The 26,997-nt window shown below is 42.8% G+C and overlaps 1 protein-coding gene across 2 annotated transcripts in view; it reads left to right on the top strand.

Annotated features, from left to right (window-relative positions):
• SATB2 (SATB homeobox 2) overlaps nucleotides 1–25,904 on the top strand; it is a 174,151-nt gene extending 148,247 nt beyond the window's left edge. For both annotated transcript variants that reach the window (XM_005873567.2, XM_005873566.2), the window contains exons 10-11: nucleotides 24,920–25,413; nucleotides 25,552–25,904. In XM_005873567.2, the coding sequence (XP_005873629.1) occupies nucleotides 24,920–25,381 (462 nt within the window). In that variant the 3' untranslated portion in view covers nucleotides 25,382–25,413; nucleotides 25,552–25,904. The remainder of the gene's footprint in view (nucleotides 1–24,919; nucleotides 25,414–25,551) is intronic.
• Nucleotides 25,905–26,997: the final 1,093 nt, after the last annotated feature.

Genomic DNA, 26,997 nt, shown 5'->3' with positions numbered 1-26,997 from the left:
TGAGCTTCGTCACGGAACGAATTAAACTCGTAAGTCAAGGCCCCACTGTACTTTAAATTCTTATACTCAGAGGGAAATTGACTGGTCCACCTTAACCCACAAAGGGAAACTTTCTTGACCTTTAATTTCTAACCAGTCAGGTGAATGCTTCCTTTGGAAAGCACTGCCTTTTAAAGGTAGAATTGCCCATTTACTCTGAATCCTTGTCTACCTTGTACCTTCTGCTTATACTCATAGTTTCTCTGAATTATAATTCTGCCTCCTCAAAACCTTGGGCTACCCATGACCTTTGCTCTACCTCATAACTTACCGCTGTGTCTTTGTCAAGTCCAGCCTTTGTCAAGTCCAGCGTCTGTTGCCCAAACTATATTTACTACTTTAAATTCTTATACTCAGAGGGAAATTGACTGGTCCACCTTAACCCACGAAGGGAAACTTTCTTGACCTTTAATTTCCAACCAGTCAGGTGAATGCTTCCTTTGGAAAGCACCGCCATTTAAAGGTAGAGTTCTGTTGGGAAGAATGTTGGAACAATATCATGAGAAGCAGAAAGCTAAGTGGCTGTAGACCACTTGTAGGTAACATGTTAATGGGCGGCCCTTGGGCCAGAAATTAGGCCATATCGTTGAACATGGCTTCTAGGACCCTGCACTTACCATGGTGGATGATTGTGGGTATGAATGAGAAGTCTAATATAAAATTCTCATATTAAGGGAGATTTATATGATTTTTTATGTAAAGTGCTGTGGACATGCGAGCAGAAGGAAACCAATGCCCAGGGCGATTTTAAGTTTCACGTGTATCTAAAGTTTTATGCCTTTTTATTTTATTGCATTTTTAGAGAAAAACATTTATTGTGTACTTCCACGTGTTCAGGCATTGTGCTGTAGGTACTGTGAGGAAGTAAGCTTAGAATTTTATAGTAATGTTCTGGGTCTGCTTGTTTATTTCTTTAAAGTGGGGTCAACATTTTACTAGGCTTATCATGTCGGTAATTGGAATTAGCTCTCTGCTTCTTATTCTTGGTGGATTTGTTCCAGTGTTTTTGCCAAGCTGAGCTCTCCCGCCTGCACTTTCACAACACACCACCCTCCAAACTAAACATCAGGGCTGGCTGGGAGCGGGAGATGGAATGTCAGTCAACTGGGCTCCCCTCCCCCATCTGTCCTGCCCTGTGGGGACACACAGAACCTTGCTCTTCCATTATTGCTGTGTTGCTTTAAAAAATAGTCTGACTTTGATATTTTGCATTTCTGAGGTGCAGCATGATCCCTTTCTCTCACACTGTGGGTAACTGATATAGTCATTGGCTTTTAGAACCAATGAATGGAAGGTGTTTTAGCCAATGCTGCTCTCCAGGCAAAGGCGAGAATCAGGATTGGCTGTGTCATTGACATCGTTCAAATACTCCTCAATGGTACAGGTTCCTTCACTGCCCAGGGCTCAGGAATCACTAAAATCATCCAAAGAAATTATCAGTTTTATGTCTGGTTTAAAAAAGTTTGGGACAGCAGGGTACTCTTCAGACACATTTTTTTGTCTTTTTTCCTCCTGACATCAAATGAAGCCACAGATAAACTTTAGCACGTTGGCCTTTTCTGGATGTTCTGGTAGGAAAATAATATTAAACATGTACACATAATACTTTCGAACATAAAGCTTCGTTGTCCTCGTTTCTTCCTTCCCTCCTTATTTCCCTCCATCCTCCCTCCCCCTTCCCTTCCTTCTTTTGTCCTTTCTTCCTTCTCTACCTCACTCCTGCCCTTTTTTCTTTCTTTTCAATAATCTGAAACACTTAAAAAAAACCCCAAAACCTGAATAAACAGAGGGTAATGGCTAATAAATTTTGTGAGGGGCAAACTGATTCAATTCGAGCACTAGTGAGCAAGTTGGGAAAGAGAGAGGCAGAATGAATAGAGAAACTAAGATACGCATTTGAACGCGTCCTTTCTTCCCCCCACTCACAGAAACAACAAAATAAGCTTGAACTTAAATTAAGGCAATTGTGGGGCCCTGTCACATTTCATCTGTGAGAACCAAAATACACCCCTTTGAATACGTGTATAGATGTCTAGCAAAGTCTGGCTTTTGGCAACGATGATTAATATTGATGGAAAAACTGTTTTCAGGCCTCAAGTTACAGACGTGATTGAGAAGACTGGCCATTTTTATTCTCACATCTCTACTTATTTATTTAACAAATATTTGTTGAGCTCCTTCAGTGTGCCACCTATTATTCTGGGCACCATGTGTATAGCAGTGAATAAAACAGGTAGACTTTCACACATATTTTGAGCAGTTTTCCCCTTTACTCACTTAGAATTATATTTTAAAACAAGCTTCCATTTTCCCTCTTATTACCTTGCCTTAATCTAGAATTCCACTGTGAGTTAGTGGAATCCATAGGTTCTGTTTCTTTCTCTGATTCTGACTTTGGGTGGAATCTCTTTGCTTCAGTTTTTCTGTTTCCAGAAGGTACTGGGTAATATTTTTAAAACATACTGATTTCTTTCTCTGATTCTGACTTTGGGTGGAATCTCTTTACTTCAGTTTTTCGAGCTGTTTCCAGAAGGTACTGGGTAATATTTTTAAAACACACTGAGCCTCTCAGAGACGATATTATCTTAAAAAAAAAAAAAAAGAAAGTATGGCTATTTGAAGCAAACAGACATTGTGAGGCTATACTAAAGAATCCCAGGGGATTCACATAGTTCTAAAAAAAATTGCATATGCAGATTAGTGATTGAGTGGCACTTAAAGATGGTTTTTTGATGGGAAACAGATAAGTATGTCTGTTTCACCCCTAATTGCTCCCTGGCCACACAGACAAACACTGCTTTTCAAATCCTGTTCATGTTCATTCTCTCCACCCAGGTGACTTCTCTAAGTAGCTACCTTATTACTTGGCCCTGGGGTTATGGGTTAATTTATTGTTAGTACTTGACCAAACCCTTGAACCGAACTTGAGGCTATACTAAAGAATCCCAGGGGATTCACATAGTTCTAAAAAAAATTGCATATGCAGATTAGTGATTGAGTGGCACTTGAAAAGATGGTTTTGATGGGAAACAGATAAGTATGTCTGTTTCACCCCTAATTGCTCCCTGGCCACACAGACAAACACTGCTTTTCAAATCCTGTTCATGTTCATTCTCTCCACCCAGGTGACTTCTCTAAGTAGCTACCTTATTACTTGGCCCTGGGGTTATGGGTTAATTTATTGTTAGTACTTGACCAAACCCTTGAACCGAACTACCTGGCTCCTGGAGCGGGTGCTGATAAAGCCGTGTGTGGCCCGTGGAGGGTCAGGTGTGTGAACTGGTCCGTCTCCAAGGGAGCAGTTGTGGCAGAAACACACACACTGTTCTGGGACCATGGGAGCCTGCTTCATGTTTCTACCGGAGCACTTCCCTCTCTTCGGTGGTTGTGATTGGGGAGTTATTCATTGTGTCTGTGGAAGAAACAGCTGCCCGTCTGCACAGAAGGGTTTCCCCACGTGGATGAAGTTCTCATCAGTTGACTATTGAGAGCAGGGGTGCTAACTTCACAGACTTTGATTCGGGCTTGATCACCCAAGTCCGTAAACCTGAGAGAAGACCGCAGCTGAAACAGGGCGTGAGGCTAGCTCTGGACGCTCAGTCCTCGTTGCTTTTCTGAGATTTATGGGGCTGCGTGCTGGGAATGATGCAACTGACAAAACTGGCCCGCAAATCCATATGAGTACAGCCATTTTTATAAAATTTTGGAGTGCCAGATTAAAAACAAAATTAATATTATTATTGATTTCACAGAGGAAGGGAGAGGGAAAGAGAGATAGAAACATCAATGATGAAAGAGAATCATCAATAGGTTGCCTCCTGCAGGCCCTACACCGGGGATTGAACCTGTAACCCGGGCATGTGCCCTGACTGGGAATCAAACCTTGATCTCCTGGTTCATAGGTTGACGCTCAACCACTGAGCCACACCGGCCAGGCAAAAATATCTTAATAGAAAATACGATATCCAAATGAAGATTAGATCTCTTTGACCTCCCCACCTCCTTCCTTTTTAACACAAGTGATTCAATGATCAAAGTGCTGATCCAAGTAGATGGGCACCGTAGCCGGCCAGAAGCCCGAGGAGGAGTCTGGGTAATGAGGAGTGAGTGCTGGGCCTTTGGAAGACCTGGGTTTGGGTCAGCACTGGAGTGGGAGCTCTGTGGTCTTGCTGAGGCCACTTCCACTTTCTGGAAATAGTGACAGTAACCCCAGCTCTCCAGGGCTGAGGCTTACACAAGAAGGTGGATGCACAGAAGGCGCTGAGAAAGGGTAGCAGGATCCTGCTGAGATGTGAGGGCGCCTCGCCTCCAGCGGCTGTATGTTGTGCAGCTGTTTGGAGTCAGATTTGAAAAATTCAGAGCTGTCTAGTTTCATCTGATCTTTCTACATTTCCAAGCTCTTTTAAAAGGCATTATATGTTATTTAAAAGTGAAAACTTTTCTTCTGAGCTCTGAATAAAATCCCTGTTAGGCATAATAAAATGCATTGGATATGACAAAAGTGGGTTGGTACTTTAAAAAAAAAAATGATTTTAGCTTGAAAAAGCGAAAAGACCACGTAGCTTCTGGATCATCTCTAGAACTTCTGCTGACCCTCTCAACACATTACAATCCACGGGGTTGTCCAAATGTCACTCACTCATGTAGTATTTGAATCGCATTGGTCCAGCATTAAACAAGCACCCACCCACCAGCAGCTCTGCACTGGCCTCCAATGGGCTCAGACGGGGAAAGAAAGTCTCTGGCTGGTGTTGCTACCAGAGGAGTGAATACAGACTTTTGCACAGTAGGCTCAGTCGTGTAGGTTGAGCAAAGATGCAAAATCCACTGTGATCCTAGGACACTCACACTGAGTCCTCCATACTGAAAATAACAGTGGGTGGTTATCCTGTACGTGACTCAATTTCTGGCATCTCCACCTGGAATTCTACCCCCTTTCCTGTCATCAATGCAAGTCAGGAGGAGTGGAAGCATGTATGAATAGTGTCATTATAGAAGGAGTATAGAAGCAGCTCTAACCCACCAACAACAAAAGAAAGAAGTCAAACATTTGCAAGTTTTGCGATTGATGGTAACCAATCATTTGAAGTGCAGTTCACAGCAAATGTATAAGTCATGGCTCCGTGAGTGAGCGCCGTAGGATTAAGAGCCTGGTGATAAATATAGCCATTTGATTTTAATTTTGAAAAAATTGTCATGTCCTACAGAATGGCAGACACCGACATAAATGTGTGTTTTAAATGCAGATCTTTCTGATTATAATTATTTAAAACACATTCAATATAGATGACTAGGATTTTCTTAAATATGAGTGTAGTATGACACTGCTCCTGGGAGGTTAAATGCATTTTGGAAAAAGAAATTGGCAGCAAAATAATAGCTAATGAACACCTTATATGGGCTCAGAGAGACCCAGTGGATTGTCTTATGACTGATAGTTATGACAATTGCAGGAGAAAGGCAGGCACTGAGTTTTAAATGCTCGTAGCCCAACCTACCTACTGTGGCTTCTTCAGCTGTTTCTGTTTAGTGTGGAAATCTAATGTAGCTGAAAACTGCCGCTGACTTTTATTAAGCTGAAGTCTGGAACTTCCCCTGGTAATGATAGAAAAGCACACTTTCGATTAAAGGAAGACTGCCAAAGTCCTATTACTCGGTTTAACCCTAGAAATGGGGCATGAAGCAAAGTAGATAGGTTTGACAGTTCTAAGGTCACAAGTTCAATTTCTTCACAGGTTGTTTTCTAGATCTAATTCAAAGCAAATCATATAACCCTTCACCTTAGATATAGACTCTTTTCTGGAATTATATATCACATCAGGGTCGTCCTCATCACTGTGGGGCTGGGGAAATGACAGATGAATCAGGCCAAGCAAAGGATTCCCAGGGAGCAAGGCTGGAAGCAGAGGAGGAATGGGTCTCCCTCTGCACAGCAGATTATGCGTGAGCTGGAGTCAGTTTACACAGCCTCCTGGAACCCCTGGTTGCAGGTCAGGAATCTGGGAAGGAGGTGCTACACCGTCAGTAGAATTCAACTGGCCACGCTGGGATTGTTCTCAGGACAGAAACTGGCAAATGATCGAATTGGGGCTTTTTTCTCCAGAGAGCCAGTTGTTAGACATTTGCAGCACAACGCTGAATAGACTCCATTTAACTTTTTTTGAAGGTCTGTGCATGTCCATTTATTTATTTTTTATAAAGAAAATATGCTGAAAACCGCTGAGTGAGAGAAGGGTCAGGTGTTCCCAGAGCTGAATGGCCAAATGGTGTTACAGCTCACGTGATCACCTGGGCATCAAAATGGTTTATTTAGACAGTTGTTTCTCCTCTTCCCCCTGCCATGCTTTCCCTTCCTTTACATTTATTTCTTCATGTTCAAGGAAGTCTGTCTTCGTGTGTCTTCCCATATGTGATGTACACATCTGACTTGAGTGTCTGGTTAGATTCATTTTGCAGAATCAGAACCATGTAGCATCATGAGTCCCTAGTCTGTGATTTCCTAGCGCCAAACACCCAAGAGATTCGAGGACTCTAGGTAGAAAATGGGAAACAAGTTATTTTAGCAGAACTTTTAAAAATACGGTAGACTGAACCCAGACAGTGCACTTCAGAAGGGAAAGTCAATTATTTTTTAAGAAGTACTCTAAGCCTAGGGAGCTAATATCTATGATGTGACCTCATAAAGATAAATATATGTAGACATGGAAAGGTCTTCCTGTTCCTCTTGTGATCTAAGTGAACAGAATGTGCTAACATGAGCCTATACCAGCCGTGGGCAAACTACGGCCCGCGGGCCGGATCTGGCCCGTTGGAAATGAATAAAACTAAAAAAAAAAAAGACCGTACCCTTTTATGTAATGATGTTTACTTTGACTTTATATTAGTTCACACAAACACTCCATCCATGCTTTTGTTCCGGCCCTCCGGTCCAGTTTAAGAACCCATTGTGGCCCTCGAGTCAAAAAGTTTGCCCACCGCTGGCCTATTCTGTAGACGTGCACTATCCACATGCCAGTACTTTTTAAGTATCATTTTTCTTATTTCAGTTTTATGACCATTCACGTCAAAGAGTGTGGTAACAGAAGAGTGGGAAGGAATAATGGTGGACAAGTGCCACATATTTGTATGTCGGTATAATTTAGGGGTAGACGTTTGAGAGAAATCCTTATTTGAGTTTATGCTTCACGTGAAACAAAAGCCTCCCAAAGAGCTAGAGCTAGAGTGGTTAAACAGGCTGTGCTGGGAGTTAATATAGTCACTGCCTTGGTAATGAAAGGAGAGAAGCAAATTGACAGATTCTTTGGCTTGTAAAACATAATCTGGATCAGATGCACCGGTATGTTCTAGCAACTGACAATTCTTTGATCCATCTTCATAGTAGAGCTACTGATGTACCAGGGGAGATGTTTCCTTAACATGCTATTTGCAAGAAACCAACCACTCTCCCTTGAGCCCCTTGGTCAGGTCAGCTAGCTGGACTTCCATGATCTCTACATATGTGCATGCATGGAGCTGAGTTATAGAGGACCCCCTACGAACATGCAATGTCATCTGTGTCCTGTGTTGCCATCTGTGTCCTGTGTCCTATGTGCATGGAATCAGTTCCTATTTTATGTCATATTCATCTGCATTTGCAGCGTTTCAAAGACTGGTCTGAAACATCTTGGCACAGATGGGGAGTTGCTTGTAAATCCCAGAACTACAAAGTCACAGATCAGACATCTGATTCTAATAAATAGCTGGGATTGGGGGGGGGGTATTAAAAACGAGATTATTTATTTAGGACGTTGAAAGTCTCCATTGGCGATCACTACCCTGCTCTCGAAGGGAAATAGGTGCCGGGCTTTGTGTGTTGCGCTTTCCCTCCACCCTCACATTTCCCTCCTCCCCCTTCCTCATGTTTTGAATTAAAATCTAAAGACAGACCGAAGACGTGTATCTATGTTTATATATAACTGCGAGAAGGATGTGGTAAATCATGGCGTGGTTTGTGATCGCACAGACATGGCGGAGGCAGGGACATGAGACCTCGGCTCGCGGTGCCTTCACTTGAAATCCCTCGCCCTTGCAGCATATCGTGGATAATGGCATATCGTGGATAATTACATTTTTACAAACGGTAGAGAAAATCATTTTGACACACACGTAGGATTTTCCAGCCAGACCAGCTTTTCAATCCTTTACAGCTTTCATGCATTAAGGCTCATATTTTCTTTGTTTATTTTTTTTAAATATGAGCATTAATAATAGGCTTGTTCTGTGGTCTCCCTCTGACGAGAAGGTACTGAAGAAGACCTCTCTTCTTTTCCTGTTTGCCCCGAGTCAAACACCCCATGCCTTTTCCTTTGTCGAAGTTTGCGCTGCTCGTGTTTTCCATTAAGAAAGTTATGGCAGCCAAATTTTCATGGAGATTTTTAGGAGCTTTGGTCATTTTTCAGCTTATTGCTATGTGTAATAGAATGAATTATGTCTAGTGGCAAATCACTGGGAAAGAAAAACACCAGGAGAAAAAGTCTTAGAAGAAATACTGTCATCGATTGCTTTGCCACTGCTATGCAGCGAAGTGCATGCCGACTGGCTGACCCTGGGCAGGGTCCTCCCCAGTAGCCACTCAGGGCACGGACAAATTGGGGGCCAATATTCTCTCTCCTTAACCCTTTCAGATCAGACAGGGAGTTTCATTTTGAAAATGAAATTAATTCCCCTGAGGCCTTTGAGGCTTTAATAATACACAATAAATAAAATCATATCTAATAACTCAACGCTTTTATTTGGCACCACCATCATCTTCTAGATGTACTGCAACTGCGGAAACATAAATACTCGCAGGCTTTGAAAGCCCCGTTCCTCTTTGCTAAATAAACTTGGCCTGCTCGAAATTCCTCTGTGTGCAGTCATTAATACAATCCGCTTTGACAGCATTTAATTAAAGTGCTTTTCTCTATTAAATTCATTAAAAGCCCCCCCTCCACCCTGCCCCAACGTATAACTGCTTTCCAGATGCTGATTGGCAGGGACCTATGAGCCTCCCTTTAAATAACTTCTCATTTCTCTTCGTAAAGTGTTTATTACATTCAATTTAGAAACTGTTAAATATGGCTTAGAAAGAAAGTCCGATTCCATGACACAGTCCCCATCCCTTCAGCAGTTTCTTAAGAAAACAAATGTTAGTTTAACTCCCCTGAATACACATTTATTATCTGCATATTTTTGTCCTATTTTGTCAACACTCCTAGGCATTTAATCTGGGAGCTCATAAAGAGATGTTTTCCATATTGGGGAATTTGCATGAGCCAAGCAGGTACTTGGCTTGAAGAACTTTGCCTGCGGATTTGGGTAGAGTGAGTGTAACAGTCCAGTATTAATAGATTATTGACAGTTTAATGTCTTGGCACCTCCTTAGCCCATGAAATATAATAAGCAGGAAGCTGTGTGATATAAAAGCAGTCAATAGCATTTTTAATCAAAACCTTTCAGTTAATTGCGAGTTGACCTTAGAGATTTCCTTTAGGCAGTGCCACCTTTGGCAACCCGTGGTCGGCAAACTGCGGCTCGCGAGCCACATGCGGCTCTTTGGCCCCTTGAGTGTGGCTCTTCCTAAGCCTTAGGAGTACCCTAATTAAGTTAATAACAATGTACCTACCTATATAGTTTAAGTTTAAAAAATTTGGCTCTCAAAAGAAATTTCAATCGTTGTACTGTTGGTATTTGGCTCTGTTGACTAATGAGTTTGCCGACCACTGGTGTAGACCATCCGGGCCCCGTGGATGTGTAGAGTTTATTCGGAGATGACTATTTAATACCCATCGCTCCAGCGTCTGTGGTAAATTTTGCCTTATCTATGTCTACCCAGTGAACTGTCTTTTTGGCAGTGCCTCTTCACAAATATTCCCTTCACCAGCTCCACTTTGAAAAATATCTCATTAAATCTGTTCTCTTTTCAGAAATAGAAAGTTGGGAGTCTTGAGGGAACACATGACGGAGTGTTTTAATGCGATAATTGAGTTTTGATAGAATTCTTTGCTCAGTCTGGAATTATTATTCCAACAGAGACCCTGACAAAGCTGACTATGCTGTCAGTGAGGGGAATTATAAAGCACCTTAGAAGCCCCGCACCATGGAGCAAAAATGTTCTCTGGGACCCAAATGCTTTTTGGTCTCCGTCAGTATGAAGGAGATGGCTTCTATTTAGCATCTAGATTTTCCATACTTCCACGGTTTATTTGGTTTTAGTGGAATACTTCTAAAAACACGTTTTGATAAGATCTAACTGTGTTGCAAAGGCGGCAGGAAGCGCCGACGGCAGGTTCTGGCCCCGACTTGAAACCGTTCGCCTCACTCACTTTGGATTGTGTGGTGTAGGAACTACAGAGGTTGATTCAAAGTGGAGGCAAACATACATGCTTTGAAGTCACTCCGTTACTTTTCTTCCTCCACACATGGGCTCACGCCATTCATTCGACTCCAAGAATAACCATTTGGCATTTCGTATGTGTTTTGGAGAAAACCTGAGTGCTTCCCAAGGCGTGTAGATAGGCAGCCTTCTGCGTGCAGCTGAGAAGTGCTGTGTCTCAGGCTCTTACTGTGATCCACGCGACCCACGTTTAAGCAAATACATCTGGTTCTTGTACCTTTTTAAAAGGTTCCCTTTCTCTGTCTTCCGTGGATTCTTTCATTGTTCTTTGTTGTCTTGCTGTCTTGCCTCCAGCGGTTTCCTCATCATAGAAGCTGTTTGCTGAAGGCCTTGTGAGTTATGCTGGAGGTAGAAATAGCCCTGCAGACGGGGGAGAGGGAGTGAGGCAAACCGATAAACATGTCAGCTTTTAGCCCTGAGGACAGTCACACCCTGCACGTATGTCTCTGAGTGTCGGTGATTTTCAGTGAGATAATTTTGGGGTAAAGAACTGCATGAATCACTGTATGATATTACTAGCCTATTCAAAGCATATGTCTGCATTTAATAAGTTTCACAAACGACTGTCACTCAGCTCTTTTTGGTGATAAGTGTATTTTTCAATGAGCGGCCATCTACCTTGTCACTGCTTTCCTCCCCTTGGAGCTGAAGACATGGTCTGAATTTTAGGAAGACTTTGGTCTGCATGGCACTTCTGTCACCAGTGCAGAAGGATTCTGGACCTTGGAGGACAAGTGTTAAGTTTCAGTCACTCAGACGCAGTGCTTGACCTGTGCACAGTGCCAAGCGTGCGGAGGTGGATGTCACACAGCATCCACTCCCCAGGAGCTCACAGATTTGTGGCGAGACAGGTGCAGGACAGATGACTACAACCCCCAGCTTGGAAGTGGGACAGAGGAGGAAAAGCCTAAAGCAGGGGCACATGTACCCGAGAGCCAGCGGGAGGAGGCCCGCCCAGGGCGCTTACAGAATCCTCATAGAGGAGCTGTCCGGGTGCAGGGGTGGCAGAGGCCCGAGGTGGAGGGGCACCGCAGCATAGGGTGGCGGCCGCAGCTGTGGGGTCCGAGGGCAGCCCGAGAGGCAGGGGTGGAGGAGCAAGGCCAGGGCCGGGGCCCGGGTCAGGAGCCTTCTCAGAAGCCCTGAGGCCTTGCCTGTCTTAGGGCCGCGTAAGGCCTTTGGGAAGATGCTCTCTTGGCCGTGGCAGGAGGCCAGTTGGGAGGAAGTCATAGTCATTCAGGCCATCAATGGTCAAGGCCTGAGCAACAGCAATGGAGTAAGTGTGGAGAGGGAGACACTACCCCAGACGTGTTTACAATTTAGGATTGGTCAGCAGCCAGGGATTGACTACATGTGGGGGTTCGGGTGAGGGGCACCTCGGGGGCGGGGTCTGGAGCACCAGCCAGCGTTCCTGATGACCTCCCAGCCCCTGGCATCTGTAAGTAGGTTTGTTTTGTGCAGAATTTTCAGCTCTTCCATTAAATCCACCCAGAAGCACATTCCCATCTGAAAGTATAATGCCTGGCAGTTCTGGTCCCTGAGGTTAGCCACACAGGTGGGCAGCAGGGGGCTTGCAGCCGTGAGCTGGAGAAGCAGAGTGTATTCTCGTATTATTATTGATGAACGGCGGCATTCTCTTCCATACGGACAATTGTGAGCCTTATGTTGCCCCACCCTGTGTGCTCAGGAAGCTGAGGCTCAGAGACACCAGGGGACTTGCTCTGTGCGTCTGAGCTGGGCAGCCCGCGCCCGCGGGCACATGGCTCACCTGCAGGTGCAGACCCCAGGCTTCCTGTGGGGAAGGAATCACCAGGGAACGAGGAGCTGAGCCTTGCCCTTCCCAGTGGCCATCTTGGTGCGCTGGGAGGGAGATGGACATTCATTTTCTTGAGGAAACCACCCCCTGGCCCATCTGCTTTCCATCTCACCTGGTGCGCTTGCCACCGAGTTTAGAAGCCAGTTTCCCCGTCCCTGGTTCCGTTCACGTGGTAGGGTTATTCCTGTGGAGGGTGTGAAGCCAGCATCCTCGCACATTAATGAAAAGTGGCTTAGAATTTAAAAGAATGATGCAGAATTAGCCTTCGGGAAGTTCTACCTCCTGTCGTTTCATCTTTCCATATTCCTTTTCTCTTGAGAGACAATCATGCCAAGGGAGCCGGTTTCTGATGACATGACGTAAGTTTGATAAGCTGTCCTCTGACACCTTTTCACGGCTAAGCCTCCGGGAATCTTCGCTGCCACGCCCTGGGGATCAGTGGCCTCCACTTTACGGCTGGCCAAGGAGAAAGCCCTCCTTTGATCATTTGACTCTGTTTACCCAGTTTGGACGTGAGGTTATAATACACCACAATGTCAGCGTGTGGCGATGCTGGCTACTCCGTCTTCCACCAGAGGGGTTGGTGATAATGCGCTGCCTAAGGCTCGCTTTCTATAAAAGGAATATTTGTGCTTTTATGTGTTTGATCCACACGGCGCAGTTTTCTTAAGTCCTGTCATTAAGTGGTTACATCCAGAAAGCAAGAAATACGCTGAGGTAGTATTTTATTGGCGAACGTCTAATATTTTCACTAACCATAGCTGTCAGATGGTTCTGACTTCTGCGTGCCCCGACTGTAAAAATTATGCAGGAAATGCGGCCCATCCCGGGATTCCCAGGAGCCTCCTGTGAGGCCTCAGACACCTGGGTTACCTTCTTTCTTTTTTCTGCCCCAAGTAAACAATCTAATCCAAACTTTCTCCTTAAGTAATTTAATAAATCCTCCTCTTTAAGAAGCTGGGAGAGGACAAAACTACAGTGTCACTAGGGTCATCACAGTTAGGGGATAGTTAGGCCTCACCCGAGTCCTGGCTGGGCTTTGTCAGGACTTCTCTCTCTCTTTGGTGCTAGGACATCTTGATGAAATGAGGTCTGTGCTTTTTTAAAAGTGGGGTTAGCATGTGGGAGGGGAACTTCTCCATCATGTATTCCAATTTTTCTGACTTCTTTGTCTTCACTTTTAACTCCTCACTTGAAACACTGAATAGTATCCTCTGTGGTTTCCAGGGTTATTTTTATATTTTAATTGGAAGATATTTATTCACACCAAAATGAAATTGTGCTCAAAACTTAAACTGAAATGGAGCATACTTTTGTGTTTTTCTTCATTTCCTAGCCCTAAGCAGCAGCAAGAGTATGTTTGTTGTAGGTTAGACTCTGGGGTTTGTGACTTGGGGCCAGAGCTCAACGTCATGTATTCATTTCCTCCTTTGAAGAATAAATGCAACAGTACCCACTTACACTTTGAAATACAGTAAATGCTGTGATAATGTCCTAATTCTATAATTAAATGGTTATAGGAACTTGACCCCCGAGTCACATTGTATAGTGAGTGTGTAAATCAAGAGGAGTAATGCTTTCTTTCAGTGATGCTCATGTGATTTATTGAGATTCTGTGACTTAAAGTATATATAATTACTTTTCCCCATGCTATCCTCATTTTTAGGTCATTCTTTACCAAAGAGGTATTTTCAAGTTACTGTTTTTGTCACTGGATTTATAAATACTAGGAGATTTGGAAGTGGTTTGAGTTCCAACTCTAGCTTTACCTTAGGAATCATTTTTAAATCTTCATTGACACAGTTCTTGGGTTGGCTACATGATATCTGTACTTAGGAAAATGCATGTATTCTCTGCCTCCATTTAATGTAACATGTTTTCATATAACAGGAACCAAAATCCTGCTCTGGTTAAACTTACTGGATGCAATGTATTGATCTGAAGTAGTGTCTGCATTCTATCTTTTAAATCTTACTTTGAATCTGTTTTAAAAATTCACAATTTAGAGCTCACCGAGTCACGCATCACTGGCATCGGTTGTTGTTTTCATTCGGGTCACGCTTCTTCTGACCTTGAGCATTATTTTAGCCAGCTGGATTCACCGTCTAAGAATTCTAATGGGTCATCCTTATCCCAAACCCTTCCCACATCTTTCTCTCTTGGCCTTTGCTATTGATGTGGTATTATGCATTTTCAGATTGGCTTTTTAAATACATGATGAATTCCTGGTATTCAAGTGATCCCAACCTTTTACCCTCTTTGTTTAGTCACCCTGGTTACCTTTAACTTGAACTAGACCTTTTTTTTCATTCATGATGGTGCAACAGCCACTTTTTTCTTGGTTATACCCAGGAAGCAAGTCCTGCATTTGTTTTCACATCATTATTCCACAGGTAACTGCCAGTCCTCGTCATGTCCATGTTAGTCCTTAATCATTTTAACACAAATATAAAGTCTTTAAAGACACTTTAGTGGTACCTGTACCTTCAGTCTGGCCTTAAAGAGATGGGTCTTCTCTGTGCATATTTCTGTTTTGAGAAGACGCTATGAAGGAGGTGAGGGTGCATAGGAGCAGGGAGGATATGAATGCCCGTGGGTGCCAAGCAAGTGGAACTGGGGTGGGTGGGATGGGAGATGGTTTCTCCTGGGCAGAAGGATACATGTCCGTGGCCTGGACCATTCTGAAGAGTCTGTTTCTCCTGAGTCATCGCACGGATTCTGTCTGTCCTGTTGGTAGAATGTTGGTCATACTATCAGTGATGCTGATGAAGGGAAAGGTATCATTGCCTTTAGATTCAAGACATGTCCATGCTTGGCCTCTTTACATTCTAACAGGAGAAATGGTTGTTTGTTAAGCTGCATGATGTCTATTTGATCGAGATATAGTTGCTCATCTTGACTCTGCTTAGTTTACTGTCTGTCAGCTCATCTCTTACAGTGCGGGAGCCGCTACCCAGCTGCTACCTCTTCAGTGTTTGCACACTCTGGCCACTCCCAATAGTCGGATCAGTGATTGCACTCCACCCTATTTTTTTTTTTTTTACCCAAACCATCCCATAGTCGTTAGCATAAGTTGTTCTCAGTTTGTTACCAAAGAGGAAATGATATAAGCCAAAGGCTGTTTTAAGAACTAGGCTTTTTCCAACACCCAAGTTTATTCTAACAGATTATTGTGTCACAGTGCTTTTATCTTTGTCCAAAGTGTTTATTTTGAGAAGCAATTATTAAACTGCATTAAAAACATACATGATGTCCCAATATCATCTTGGTTACAATATTAAAGGAAACTCAGACTAAGGCTGGATGAAATTGAACACATATTTCCATGTCAGACTTCCTACCATTTTGCTTGTTTGTATTGATTTCTCTTGACATGATCTTCTTTTATTGAGCACTGCTCTTTTTTTTTCCTTATTCTCTCTCTCCTTTTTTAATTTTTAAAACAATCCCCTTCCTATAGCTGTACGTGCTAAGAGCAATTGTAAAAGGAGACCGACTTATATTAAACCTGCCTGGAGTCAAAATGTAATCTAACACCTGTAGTCTGCAATTTGTCATCACTTCATGGATACTTTTTTTTTTTTAATAACAGATTTCCTGAGTTTTGACCTTAGGATACTGTATAATCCAAAAAAAGCAACAAAAACGAAAGCATGGTTTTTAATAAGTCTTATAATGTTAGGATGTGAAATTACAACCAGAAGAGCCAACTCAAGTAAGATCACTTGGACTTAGAAATAGTCTGAATTGTGTTTCTTGGAGAATGGTTTGCCTGTGAAAATGTCTTTGAGTGATAAAGTCAAGAGACCAGTCGTAATGCATGTGTAATTTCTCTTACATTCATTCCTTAAGATGTTTCCGGGGACTTGGCTCAGATAAGGATGTCTTACACTGTGGGGTCGATTTTGAATGTTACAGTGAAGTGCTTGATTTTCATTAGGAAAACGACAGGCCTATATGTTGAGTGTGATTCATGTATTTCAGAAATTTTCAAACTTTTTGGTATCCAGATCCCTTTTTACTTTTACTTTTGAGAACTCCAATAATGTGTTTTAACTGTGAGTATTTACCATAGTAGAAATTAATTCTGAGAAATTTAAAAAAATGTTTAATTTTAAAATAAGTATAAGAATATGTGATATGTATAAATAATATATTTTTATGAAAAAATAACTATTTCTAAAACAAAGAAATGAGAAGAGTACCATAGGTTTATATATTTTTTGTAAATATTTTTAAATATCTGGCTTAACTGGATCCTCATAATTGCTTTTTCATTCAATCTGACACAATATATAGTTTTGGTTCAAGTAAATGAAGAAAAGCAAGCCTCCCACAGACATGCAGTTAGAAAGGGAAGGAATATATTCATAGCCTTCCAGGTAATATTCTTCCTTGATACTATAGCAAAACTCTGCAAGTGGTTTCTTACAGGATATTTGCCAATTAGAATCTAAAATCATATTGATGAACTTTTCATATATTTTTTTTAACTTTGTAACTCATTCATTTGCCTTGCACTTTGAATGTTTCTTTTACCTATTTATGATGTTGCAATACCATGAATTGGTCATTTGGAAAATATTGAGTTATGTAGATCTAAATTTTGACATATTCCATTCTAGGACATCTTAAAGAATTGTTAAATCACCATCAATATCATTAGGAAAGTTTTAAGATTGTGGAAAGCTGTTAAATTTATAATGGCAGCTACAAGTTTTCCAAAATTTGAATTTTTGCTTGAAAGATCCATTTTTATCATTGGCCACAAATATTGTCAGATATTTTCCTTGAAGTAACAGGCTTACTTCACTTTTAAGGAAATGTCTGCCAAATACCCGACTCTGAATAACCTTAGTTTGTCTGTTAGTTGTTCCTTCCAATAAAAATGATGCTCTTGCTCATGACCACCATCTTCCATCTTCCTTCTTGCACCTTCAGAGGTGCGTCCCATTTCTTCCTGCAGAGTATTTTGAAAAGGTATGCTTAAGGATTGGGACTTAATATAATTCATCATATGTTACTACATCATCAAGGGCCTTCTTACATGAAAGTGGCATTTCTACTGTGCGTGTGGCTGTGAAGAATATAGCTAGATGCAGCTTGATGCCGCTGACCTGATTTATGCCAACAGGCCAGCAGTGTTCCCACCACTGCTTTTGCACCTTCAGTATAAATTTCGGCACGATCAGAAGGCAAATACTGTCTTAGTTCTGCCATGAAAATAGTTTTGAGGTCATGGACGTCTTCATGGGGTATTGGGATCCTCCCGGGTGTCTCTGGACCACATTTTGAGAACCATTGACAAAGGATGTCTTCCTAAGGGCGGGGGCGGGGGGGGGGGGCGGAGCCCAGGCGGTGTATATAGAAGGTGTCACCTCCAACAGGACTGTGACTGTGAAGTATAATTTAATGTAACAGATGCTTAAGAGGCAACGCCCAAGTGCTAGGTGGCATGTTAAAGATCAAAGACAGAGGTAGTGTATGAGCAAAAGAAATAAGAGCGCTTATAGGTTGACACCTCTATTTGCAGATCTGTTGATTTTTGGTGTGAAAGGAAAGAAATCTCTGAATTTGTTGATGACTCACAATTGATAGAAAAATACACGAGGCAGTATGCTACTGATTCTTAAATCCTCTTTTCATTCATAATGGTAGTAACTACTTATGAAAACCTTATGACAAGAACTCTGTTAAGAACTTAACATGCACTGTCTCACGTATTCCTCATATCACTACGTGAAAGATGTTACAGAATAGCAAAGTGGCTTTCTCAGACTCACCAGGCTAGTAAACAGATGTGCTTTTGGGAGTAAGGCTGGATTCAAAACCAGAACTTTGTGACCCCCAAACTCTTGCTCACAACTTCTATAACAATCGTCTTATGGGTTATACCATGCCCCGGAATGTTTTGTTGTTGTTTTTTTTTTAAATACAAGAAATGGTAAATATATATATATTTTTTTTTCTCTCCTATACACACTAAATGTAAGTTTCTATGATGAGTAAAGTCTCTTTATTTTTAAAACATAGTTTGTAAAAAATAAATATTAAGATGCGTAGAACAAGAATAATAACTGGTCTGAAAGTAGAGAGGATATGGAGTTAATTTAGTGCCACAGAGCACAGAGGACCTGAGCACTCAGCGTGCCAGGCATATGGCGTGCCCGTGTGTAGGTCACAGTCCAATCATTGAGATAGATATATGGTATTTACATTCATCATTAATCATTAATGTTAAGTTCTCCCCATAGAATTTTTGAGCCAAAATTAATAGTCTTAAATGATGCTTTAGAAAAAAGGGTAATATTAGGGTGTAGCACTGGGTTGTTGAAATTTAAGACAAATATCTCAAGTTATATGGTATTTTTTATATATGGTATTTTTAAATAGCAGAATTTATTCATTCATTCATTTAACAAAGTCTAATTGAGTTATGCACAGGGTCTTTCAACCAGTTGTTATCATCTATTAAATATATTCCTCTCGGGACTCTTAGTAGAAGAATGCTTTCCTCTTTTGGGTCAACTATTTTACATTCTGTCGTCATAGAATGCGGTAAGAGTAAACCAGTCCAAGTAATTCTGATACGAACTCAAAATAAATGCAACAAAGCCATCTTGTTTGTGTCCTCATCTCATGTGCACGTGGACATGCATCAGCCCTGAGGACCCGAAGCTCGGGGAGGTTCACCTCTCTGGGTGGGACTTGTCTGAGAGAGGTGGCAACGACCACCTGGGCAAGTTTGTTTCAACCTATTGCCACCCTGGATCAGCCACCCTCTGCAGTCACCTCCTTAATCATTTCTCATTTTCTCTCTATAAAAAGACCATAAAGTCTTGGCTTATTATAAGTAATCCATTTCACCCCATAATGATACAGTGAATTATATACTTTCCTCAACTTAATCATTCAAGATCTCACTTCCTTCCCTGCAGGCAAAAACCATTATATTTTACACATGACTCCCAGCTGGTTTTCATTGAAACCCTCAAAATGTATTTGAACACTGAGAGGTTTAAGAAGCACTGCTTTATCTGCCTCAGACTTTGTCATGGTACCATTTTGTCGCTGTGTTTTCAAGATGTTCAGTTTTGAGGGCAGACAACGGCGTGTCCATATTCTGACTGCGCTTCATCACTGGGCAAGGAGGCTTGGGTTTCATTCTGCAGCTGATGTCTCTTTTGAATATATTTACAACATTGTTTGTTTGTGTTTTGTCACATCTTCATGTCCTTTTATGTACATGTATGTCATATTTAGACCAGGGAGATTTCAGCAAATAAATTAGAAGGAACGTAGACTTTTAACTTTCTATTTGTTTATGTCCTACCCATAACCTATTCATCAACACCTAATTGTTGAAGATAGGACTCCTTATTAGAAAGCTTTGTAAGTTAATAGGTTCAATTATTATAGACATTCCATAAATATTTGATGAATGGATCCTTTTTTACTCTTTTGACCCAAGGTTGATTGTTTTAAACCTAATTTCTTTTAGACATGCTAAGCATGTCTGATGAAGAGGGTAGCCATCAGCTAAGTGTAAATTGACCATTCTCTTGAGGAGAGAATGCCCGTGCATCTTCCTGGTTGTGTTTATGATAGCGTTGCTATTTGTGGAAGGCCCTTGAAAGTCCAGTAGTATCTTACAAACTGAGTTTTTCTTACTTCACATGTGGATAGATGAATATTTCTCTTCTCTCTAGTAATAGTGGCAGTTTCACGTCCCACTATATTTTGGGCTGATTATGATTGCAGTTCATTGTGAGGACGTTCATCACCCTGACCGTAGATGCCAAGGTCCTTTGCTCTGGCCAAGGCCACGTCTGCACTGTCTAGTGTAGGCTGCCCACCACCACTCCCTGCGATGAGGGAAATGAGCCCTGTCGGTGCTGTCCAAGATGGTGCTGCACAGTGTGGTCATCAAGCACCTGAGAAGTGGCTAATGTGACTGAGGAACTGAGCTTTTTCTTTTTTTAGTTTCAATTAATTTAACTCTAAATGTGAACAGACAGTGTGGCTAGTAGTTGCTCTGTTGGATGGCAGAGCTCTAACGTGGTATCTTCCTTGATGTTTCAAATACACTGAGTGTCTTCCTGCCTCCGGCCCTTCTGCTGGCTGTTTCCTGTGTCCGATGCTCTTCTTCTTGGCTTGGTCCTCACTCCCTCAGGCCTCTGCTCAAATGCTTCCTCCTCAGGGAGGCTTCCTTGAGTCACTGTTTCTAAAATAACGTCCCCTCCCCTCACTTCTCCTCATCTATTGCTCTATTTTTGCTTATAGTAGTTATTGCTACCTGATGCTTTGTTTATGGTCTGCCACCTTTGCTCTAGAGACTTTGTTCAGTTTTCCAATGCAACCTTGCTCACAGAAGACAGGAGCACATACGTTTAAGGGCATTGGATTTAAAAGCAGACAGACAACTTTTAGAATCCCAGTTCTGCTACTTACAAGCTCCGTGGCCCCAGACAAATTGTCTGAACTCTCCGAACTCCAGCTTCCGCATCATAAAATGGGGTAAAAAAACACCTACCTCCAGGGTTACTGTGAAAATAAAATATATTTACAGCATTTAAGCTAGTTTTTAGCTCATAATACTCTTTCTATGAATGCTACCACCTACTAATGCCATCATCATTATTATTTTTTTATTATTGAAGCTAATTAGAAATTTCAGTGCTATTAACCCTAATTGTCGTATTGAAAAGTCAACTATAGAGTTATGGCAGCCAATTGATGTTTTGCTCTCACATCAGTGTTTCTCTCTCCCTCTCCCTTCTCTCTCTTTAAAAAAATACAAAATCAATAATAATAAAACCCCCAAAACCTCAGGTAGGCCCTTTTAGTGACTTGTAAGACAGTCTGACCTTAGAGCTACTCATTTTGTCAATCTCTATTTTTCCTTATCTCTTCAAAGATGCTAGAAATACCACTTAACCTTGTTCATGGAACAGTGCCATGCTGCCCGACTCACTAGAGAACATTGACCGGAAACAAGAGAGTCCACTTTGTAGATCATGTCTACTGCTGTTACTTCTCTGAGAAACAGCTTTCTCTCCTGTGATGGGCTGGCATTGTTCCTTGGACACCTGCTTTCTCAGACCCACAGTACCCGGTGGCCTTCATTTCCAACGGAAAGGGTTTCCCGAGATGCTCCGTGTTTTCAGGTTGTTCTTGATCCAAATAGCACTTCCCTGCTGCACCAGGAGGGTGATAAACGTCGTCCATGTGCAGTTCTCAGCACTGCCTGGCACAGAGGACACGGTCAGGAAGGGCAGCTGTGATCCCCGCTGTTTCTGTTTCATGTGTGGCTTCCCGTGTGCATGTGTTGCCACTGCTGTGTCCTAATGAAGCAGGGCGGTGGTGCAGGCCCGCTGGGTGGACAGACCCTGTCATGCGGAAAGATTACAGTAACTTCCAAGTAGAGTTTTGGAAAAATCTCTTTAAATCTAACCAGTGCACAATGGAAAACCCCTAAAGAACCAATCTGATGATTTAATTAAATGGAACCGTTGTGCTGACTTTTACTACAGAAGGCAAGCATAATTTAGAAAATGGGGCATTTTAATTCTCTTTTGTTTTCCAATTAATGCAATTGCTCTAATAGGGGGTACTCGTGCCTGAGTGTCTGATCTTCGAGAATGTATATATTCCATACATAATTCCAGTCTCCCTCGCTCACCAGAAAGCCCACCCCTCACCTGTTGACATGGGGGTTCATTTATTGCAGGCCGCCCACATTTTGACCTCCGAGGCAGGGTCTTCCTGCCATCAAGGCTGCCGTGGGCAGTGCGGCCCACCACGCCACTCCGCATCTCCTGCTGCTGTAATTAGGGTGTTGAAGTAATGGGGCTCACTTTTTGCTGATGCCAGCTTCCCATGGCAGACCACACGAGTTTGCTCTTAGTTGAAAGCGATAAAGCAAACGCCAGGAACATTCATTTTAATTGGCCAACATCACATGGACCTCCTGAGCCACTGTTTCATGGTCTCTGTTTCAGATTCCTTTTTACTCCCGGCAGTCAGCTTAGAATGAGATATTCTTATTTGCGTTAGATTATCCTTTTGATTGTTGTCTTGCTTGTCGCTTGATTATCAATTACTATTTGAAAAGTTTCATCCTCTTTTATCGTTATCGTAGGTAACAATTTCATCTGCCCCAATATTTGTTAAATTCTATGTAACAGACTGGTATTTCCCATTGCTGAGAAGTTATTTTCTCATCAGATGGTCCCTAAGACGAGGATAAATGTCAGAGATTTTTTTTTCTTAAACACTTGCTTTGATGGTGATGTTTTATAGCTAAAAAGGAAAACGGGTCACATGGGTAGTGTGTGGTGGTGACAGTGATGGTGGTGAGGGTAGGGGGACTAGTGATTCCTTAATGTAACTAGACATGTTTTCTTCAGCACTGATTAGACGGACTTCCCCCTGAACTCTGGAAAGTATTGAACGTGTTACTTTAACATGAAAAAGATGGTATAAAATAGGAGAGAATGGTGAGAAGAGAAACGTGTGTTTATTTTTTAGAAAGTACACTCACTGTTCTTAAAGGGCTTGGCAAGATCCGGGAAGTTAGGCAGGATCTGGGTAGGAGAAATGTGGTCTTTGCCTTTGCAATAGTGGGGCCACCATGTGCGCCTCTTCGTTCCACAACATCACTGCTGCCCTTGCGAGGCGTCAGCAGAGCTGAGCTTCCTTCTCGGGATCCATGCCCTGCCCCCTCTCCCGGCAGCCCTCCCCCCATACGACCCTTCTCACACGGGCTGATGACTAGAGTGCAGGGAGTGGTTCTGACTGTTTCCTCTGTATTGCTTCCTTTTTTTGTCATATTAAATAAGTTCATAAATAAATATTAAAGGGGGGGATTATTTTACGCCGAGGGATATCATTAAGAAGATCAACAATAAACTTGCCATCCTGGCTGGTGTGCTCTGAGCCCCATCCCGTGCACCAGAAAGGCCATGGCTTCACTTCCCAGTCAGAGCACAGACCCAGGTTGTGGGTTTAGTCCCTGTGTTGGGGTACGTAAGGGAGGCAACTGATGATGTTTTTCTCTCATATGGGTGTTTCTCTCCCTCTCCCTCCCTCTCTCTCTAGAATCAATGAAAAAACCGTAAGGGAGGCAACTGATGATGTTTTTCTCTCATATGGGTGTTTCTCTCCCTCTCCCTCCCTCTCTCTCTAGAATCAATGAAAAAACATATCCTTGGGTGAGGATTAAAAAAAAAAAAAAAAAGCTTGCCTAACTAGCTTTTTAAAAAAAAAAAAAATAAGTGGAGGATAGGTAGAGATAAAACAGAAATTTAAATTAATTACAACTAGAAAACCTTGATATTAAGGGTAAAAATACAGAAAGTAGACAATGTGTGCAAAACAGGATTAATAGTTTATAGTGACATTGAGAAAGTCCACCTATATGAGTATGAAACAGTCATTTAAAATTCATAGTTTACAAAAACAGTTTTACCTTTAAATTCATGTGGAAGTTTTTATTTAAAAATATATATTTAAGGATCAACATCAGAGCCAAGAGAAAATACAGAAAAGTCCCCAGTTTTATGAAGGATTGGTTTTCTGGCTCCAATGTCCACGCTTCCTCTAAGAGTGATTGTGAGGCTGATGATAGCACTGGCTGTCATTTACTGGAAGTCTACCCGAAGCCAGAGTGGATAAAGTATGGTCCATGGGCCACGTTCAGTTTGCCACCTGTTTTTGTAAATAAAATGGTATTGACACGTAGCCATGTTTGTTTGTGTGTATATTACTTATGGCTGATTTCATGCTGTAAGATAGAGTTGAGTCATTCAACAGAGACTAAAATATTTGTTCTCTGGCCCTTCAGTGGATACGCTTGTCAGCCTCTGATTTCCGGTAGGCACTGTTCCTATGTACATTGTGCCATTTACTCCTTGTTGCCACGTCCCTGGGAAGGGAGTCTCATCCTTCTGCTATAGGGGATGAGATTGGGCTTAACGATGGTCAGTGTCTTGCATGAGGACACCCCGCTAAGCGGAAGCATCTGGACCTGAACCCATGGGTTGTCATTGCAGAGCCCACTTGTTCCTCTGGGTCCGGTTTTTTTGCCATTGGCTTTCAGGGAAGCAGCAGGCACATCATGCTGGCTAACTGCAAGGAGGACTCTGGAGTCAGGTTGCCTGAATTCAAATGACCTTGGCCACCATGACCAACGTCTTCGTGCCTCAGAATGTAAATATTCGCCAACATCACTACGACTAACCTCTTTTTAAAAAACATTTTTAGGGATTTCAGAGAGGAAGGGAGAGGGAGAGAGAGAGAGAGAAACATCAATGATGAGAGAGAACCTTTGATTGGCTGCTTCCTGCACGCCCCACGCTGGAGATGGAGCCCGCAAGCCGGGCATGTGCACCGACCGGGAGTCGCACCATGACCTCCCGGTTCATAGGTTGATGTTCAACCACTGAGCCACCGGTGCTGGGCTCTTACTAACCTCTTGTAGATGTGAGTCTACATCCCCTGCAGTGCTTTTTGGTTTTCTGGAGGCCTGAGTGACCAGGTGAGCACAGCCTCGCTCCCCTGCTGGACAGACAGCCCATCGTGCAGAGGAGGATGCCTCGGCGAAGGTCACATGGCGAGTCCCATGTTAACTTCCTTTTCCTTTGAACCAGCAGGTCCTGCACAGGCAGCAGGCCCAGGCTACCAAGGAGAGCTCCCCTCCCCGCGAGGAGGCCCCGCCCCCGCCGCCGCCCGCCGAAGACAGTTGTGCCAAAAAGCCCCGGTCTCGCACCAAGATCTCCTTGGAAGCCCTGGGGATCCTGCAGAGCTTCATCCACGACGTGGGCCTGTACCCCGACCAGGAGGCCATCCACACGCTCTCGGCGCAGCTGGACCTGCCCAAGCACACCATCATCAAGTTCTTCCAGAACCAGCGGTACCACGTGAAGCACCACGGCAAGCTCAAGGAGCACCTGGGCGCCGCGGTGGACGTGGCCGAGTACAAGGACGAGGAGCTGCTGACCGAGTCGGAGGAGAACGACAGCGAGGAGGGCTCGGAGGAGATGTTCAAGGTGGAGGCCGAGGAGGAGGGCGCGGACAAGGGCAAGGCCGCGCCCGCGGACAGCGACCAGAGATAATGTGAACCCCCACCAGGCACAGCAATACATCGGTCCAAGGATTTTCTGTTCTCGTTGCTTTTTTTTAAAAAAAAATTTTTTTTGGCTTTATTTTATTTTTATCTTTTTTTTTTTTTGGTCTGTTTGGTTTTTCTTACCTTTTTTGTTGTTGACATTTCTTTGTTGCACAGGATACACCTGTAGAGTGAATACGTTCAGTATTTCCCAATCAGACGTCGCCTTGGCAAAGACACTCGAGTGTTACACTTCGACCATGGACTGGAGCACAGTCATGCCGACCCCGGAGACACTGCCTTCGCTGTTCTTGCACTTCATCGAAGAGCCAGGGGGCCAGTCCCGGGAGGAAAAGACGGACAAGACACATGAAGGAAGCGACACGCGTGTGTATATGTATATGTACATATCTATATATTTACATATATATATGAAAATTGCATGGGACAGAGAACCTTACAACCGGAAAGAAGAGACTGTGAAATGAGTTCTTGGAGAAGAGACTTGTTTATGTATTAAAAACAAAAAACCACTTCCCAGTGAGTCGCTTTGGCTTTTTGATAAACTTCGGCCTGCTCTCAGGGTGGGGTGACTATTTTTGAATTCCTATTTATTTTCTGTGTTTATCCCTGATTTTTTTTTTTTGAATTCTATGGCTTCCTATCTGGCAGCTTGATGGGTAATTTTTGAGGTATGTATTTAACAAAATAAATCAACACTGCCAAAAAAAAACAAAAATAAAAAAAAAGTGAGAGAGAGAAAGAAGAAGAAGGTAAAGGGGAAAAAAAAATCAGGGCACCTTAAATGATACAAGTCCAATTACTCTTAAAGACACAATGCACACTTAAACTGACTCGATATGTTCCGTTATTCAACCTGTCGTTGCTTTAGTGATCAGATGTATTTCTGTGGAATTCCAGATGAGTAATCCTGAAATTCGGTACAGAGAAAACTTGGACAGTAGCGTGGTCTTGATAAAACGCCGTTTTGATGTTGGACATATGGAATTCATAGTATGAGCCACATTCTGTTGTGAAATTTATTTACCTGCTCGTGGCTTCAAATCTTAAAATGAATAAGCCTGCTCATTTAAAAGTTGTTTGTTGTTGTTTTCTTTTGTCTTTTGTTTTTGTTTTTAAATAGAAAATAGTTCAATGTAACATTAAGTTAGAAAAGAAGTTGCTGCCCAGTTCAAGGGGCTCCCTCTCAGATAAATCTCCATCCGTCTCCCAAAAGGCATTTCCCACTCCTGTTTCCCTCTGGGCTTCCTCTCCTTCCTGCACATTCCGTCCCCCGGACCAAACACTCTCATTCCTGCTCTCGCAGCCCCCGCGTGGCAGCCCTCACCAGAGCCCGGGTCGAGTCATTGTGCAGCTCCAGGCAATACAGCAGGTGACGCAATTGCAGTGGCGTCACCTGCTTGTCGCCATCGGAAACGTTTTCCCAGTTCCCTACACAGCAGTTACTTGTCCTAACGCAGAACGAATGCCTACGGGCTGCTGAGTGGAATGAGCAGGAGAGCTGCATTCTGCCACAGCTCCCCAACCTTTAGCTTCTTCTCAGAAACACTCGTAGCATTGCTGCCCACTTCCATTAGCGTCATCGCAAGAGGAGACCTCACC

This window comes from Myotis brandtii, unplaced genomic scaffold (genome assembly GCF_000412655.1).
Source record: "Myotis brandtii unplaced genomic scaffold, ASM41265v1 scaffold412, whole genome shotgun sequence".
Lineage (NCBI taxonomy): Eukaryota > Metazoa > Chordata > Mammalia > Chiroptera > Vespertilionidae > Myotis > Myotis brandtii.
This window is presented reverse-complemented; position numbering and strand designations above follow the sequence as displayed.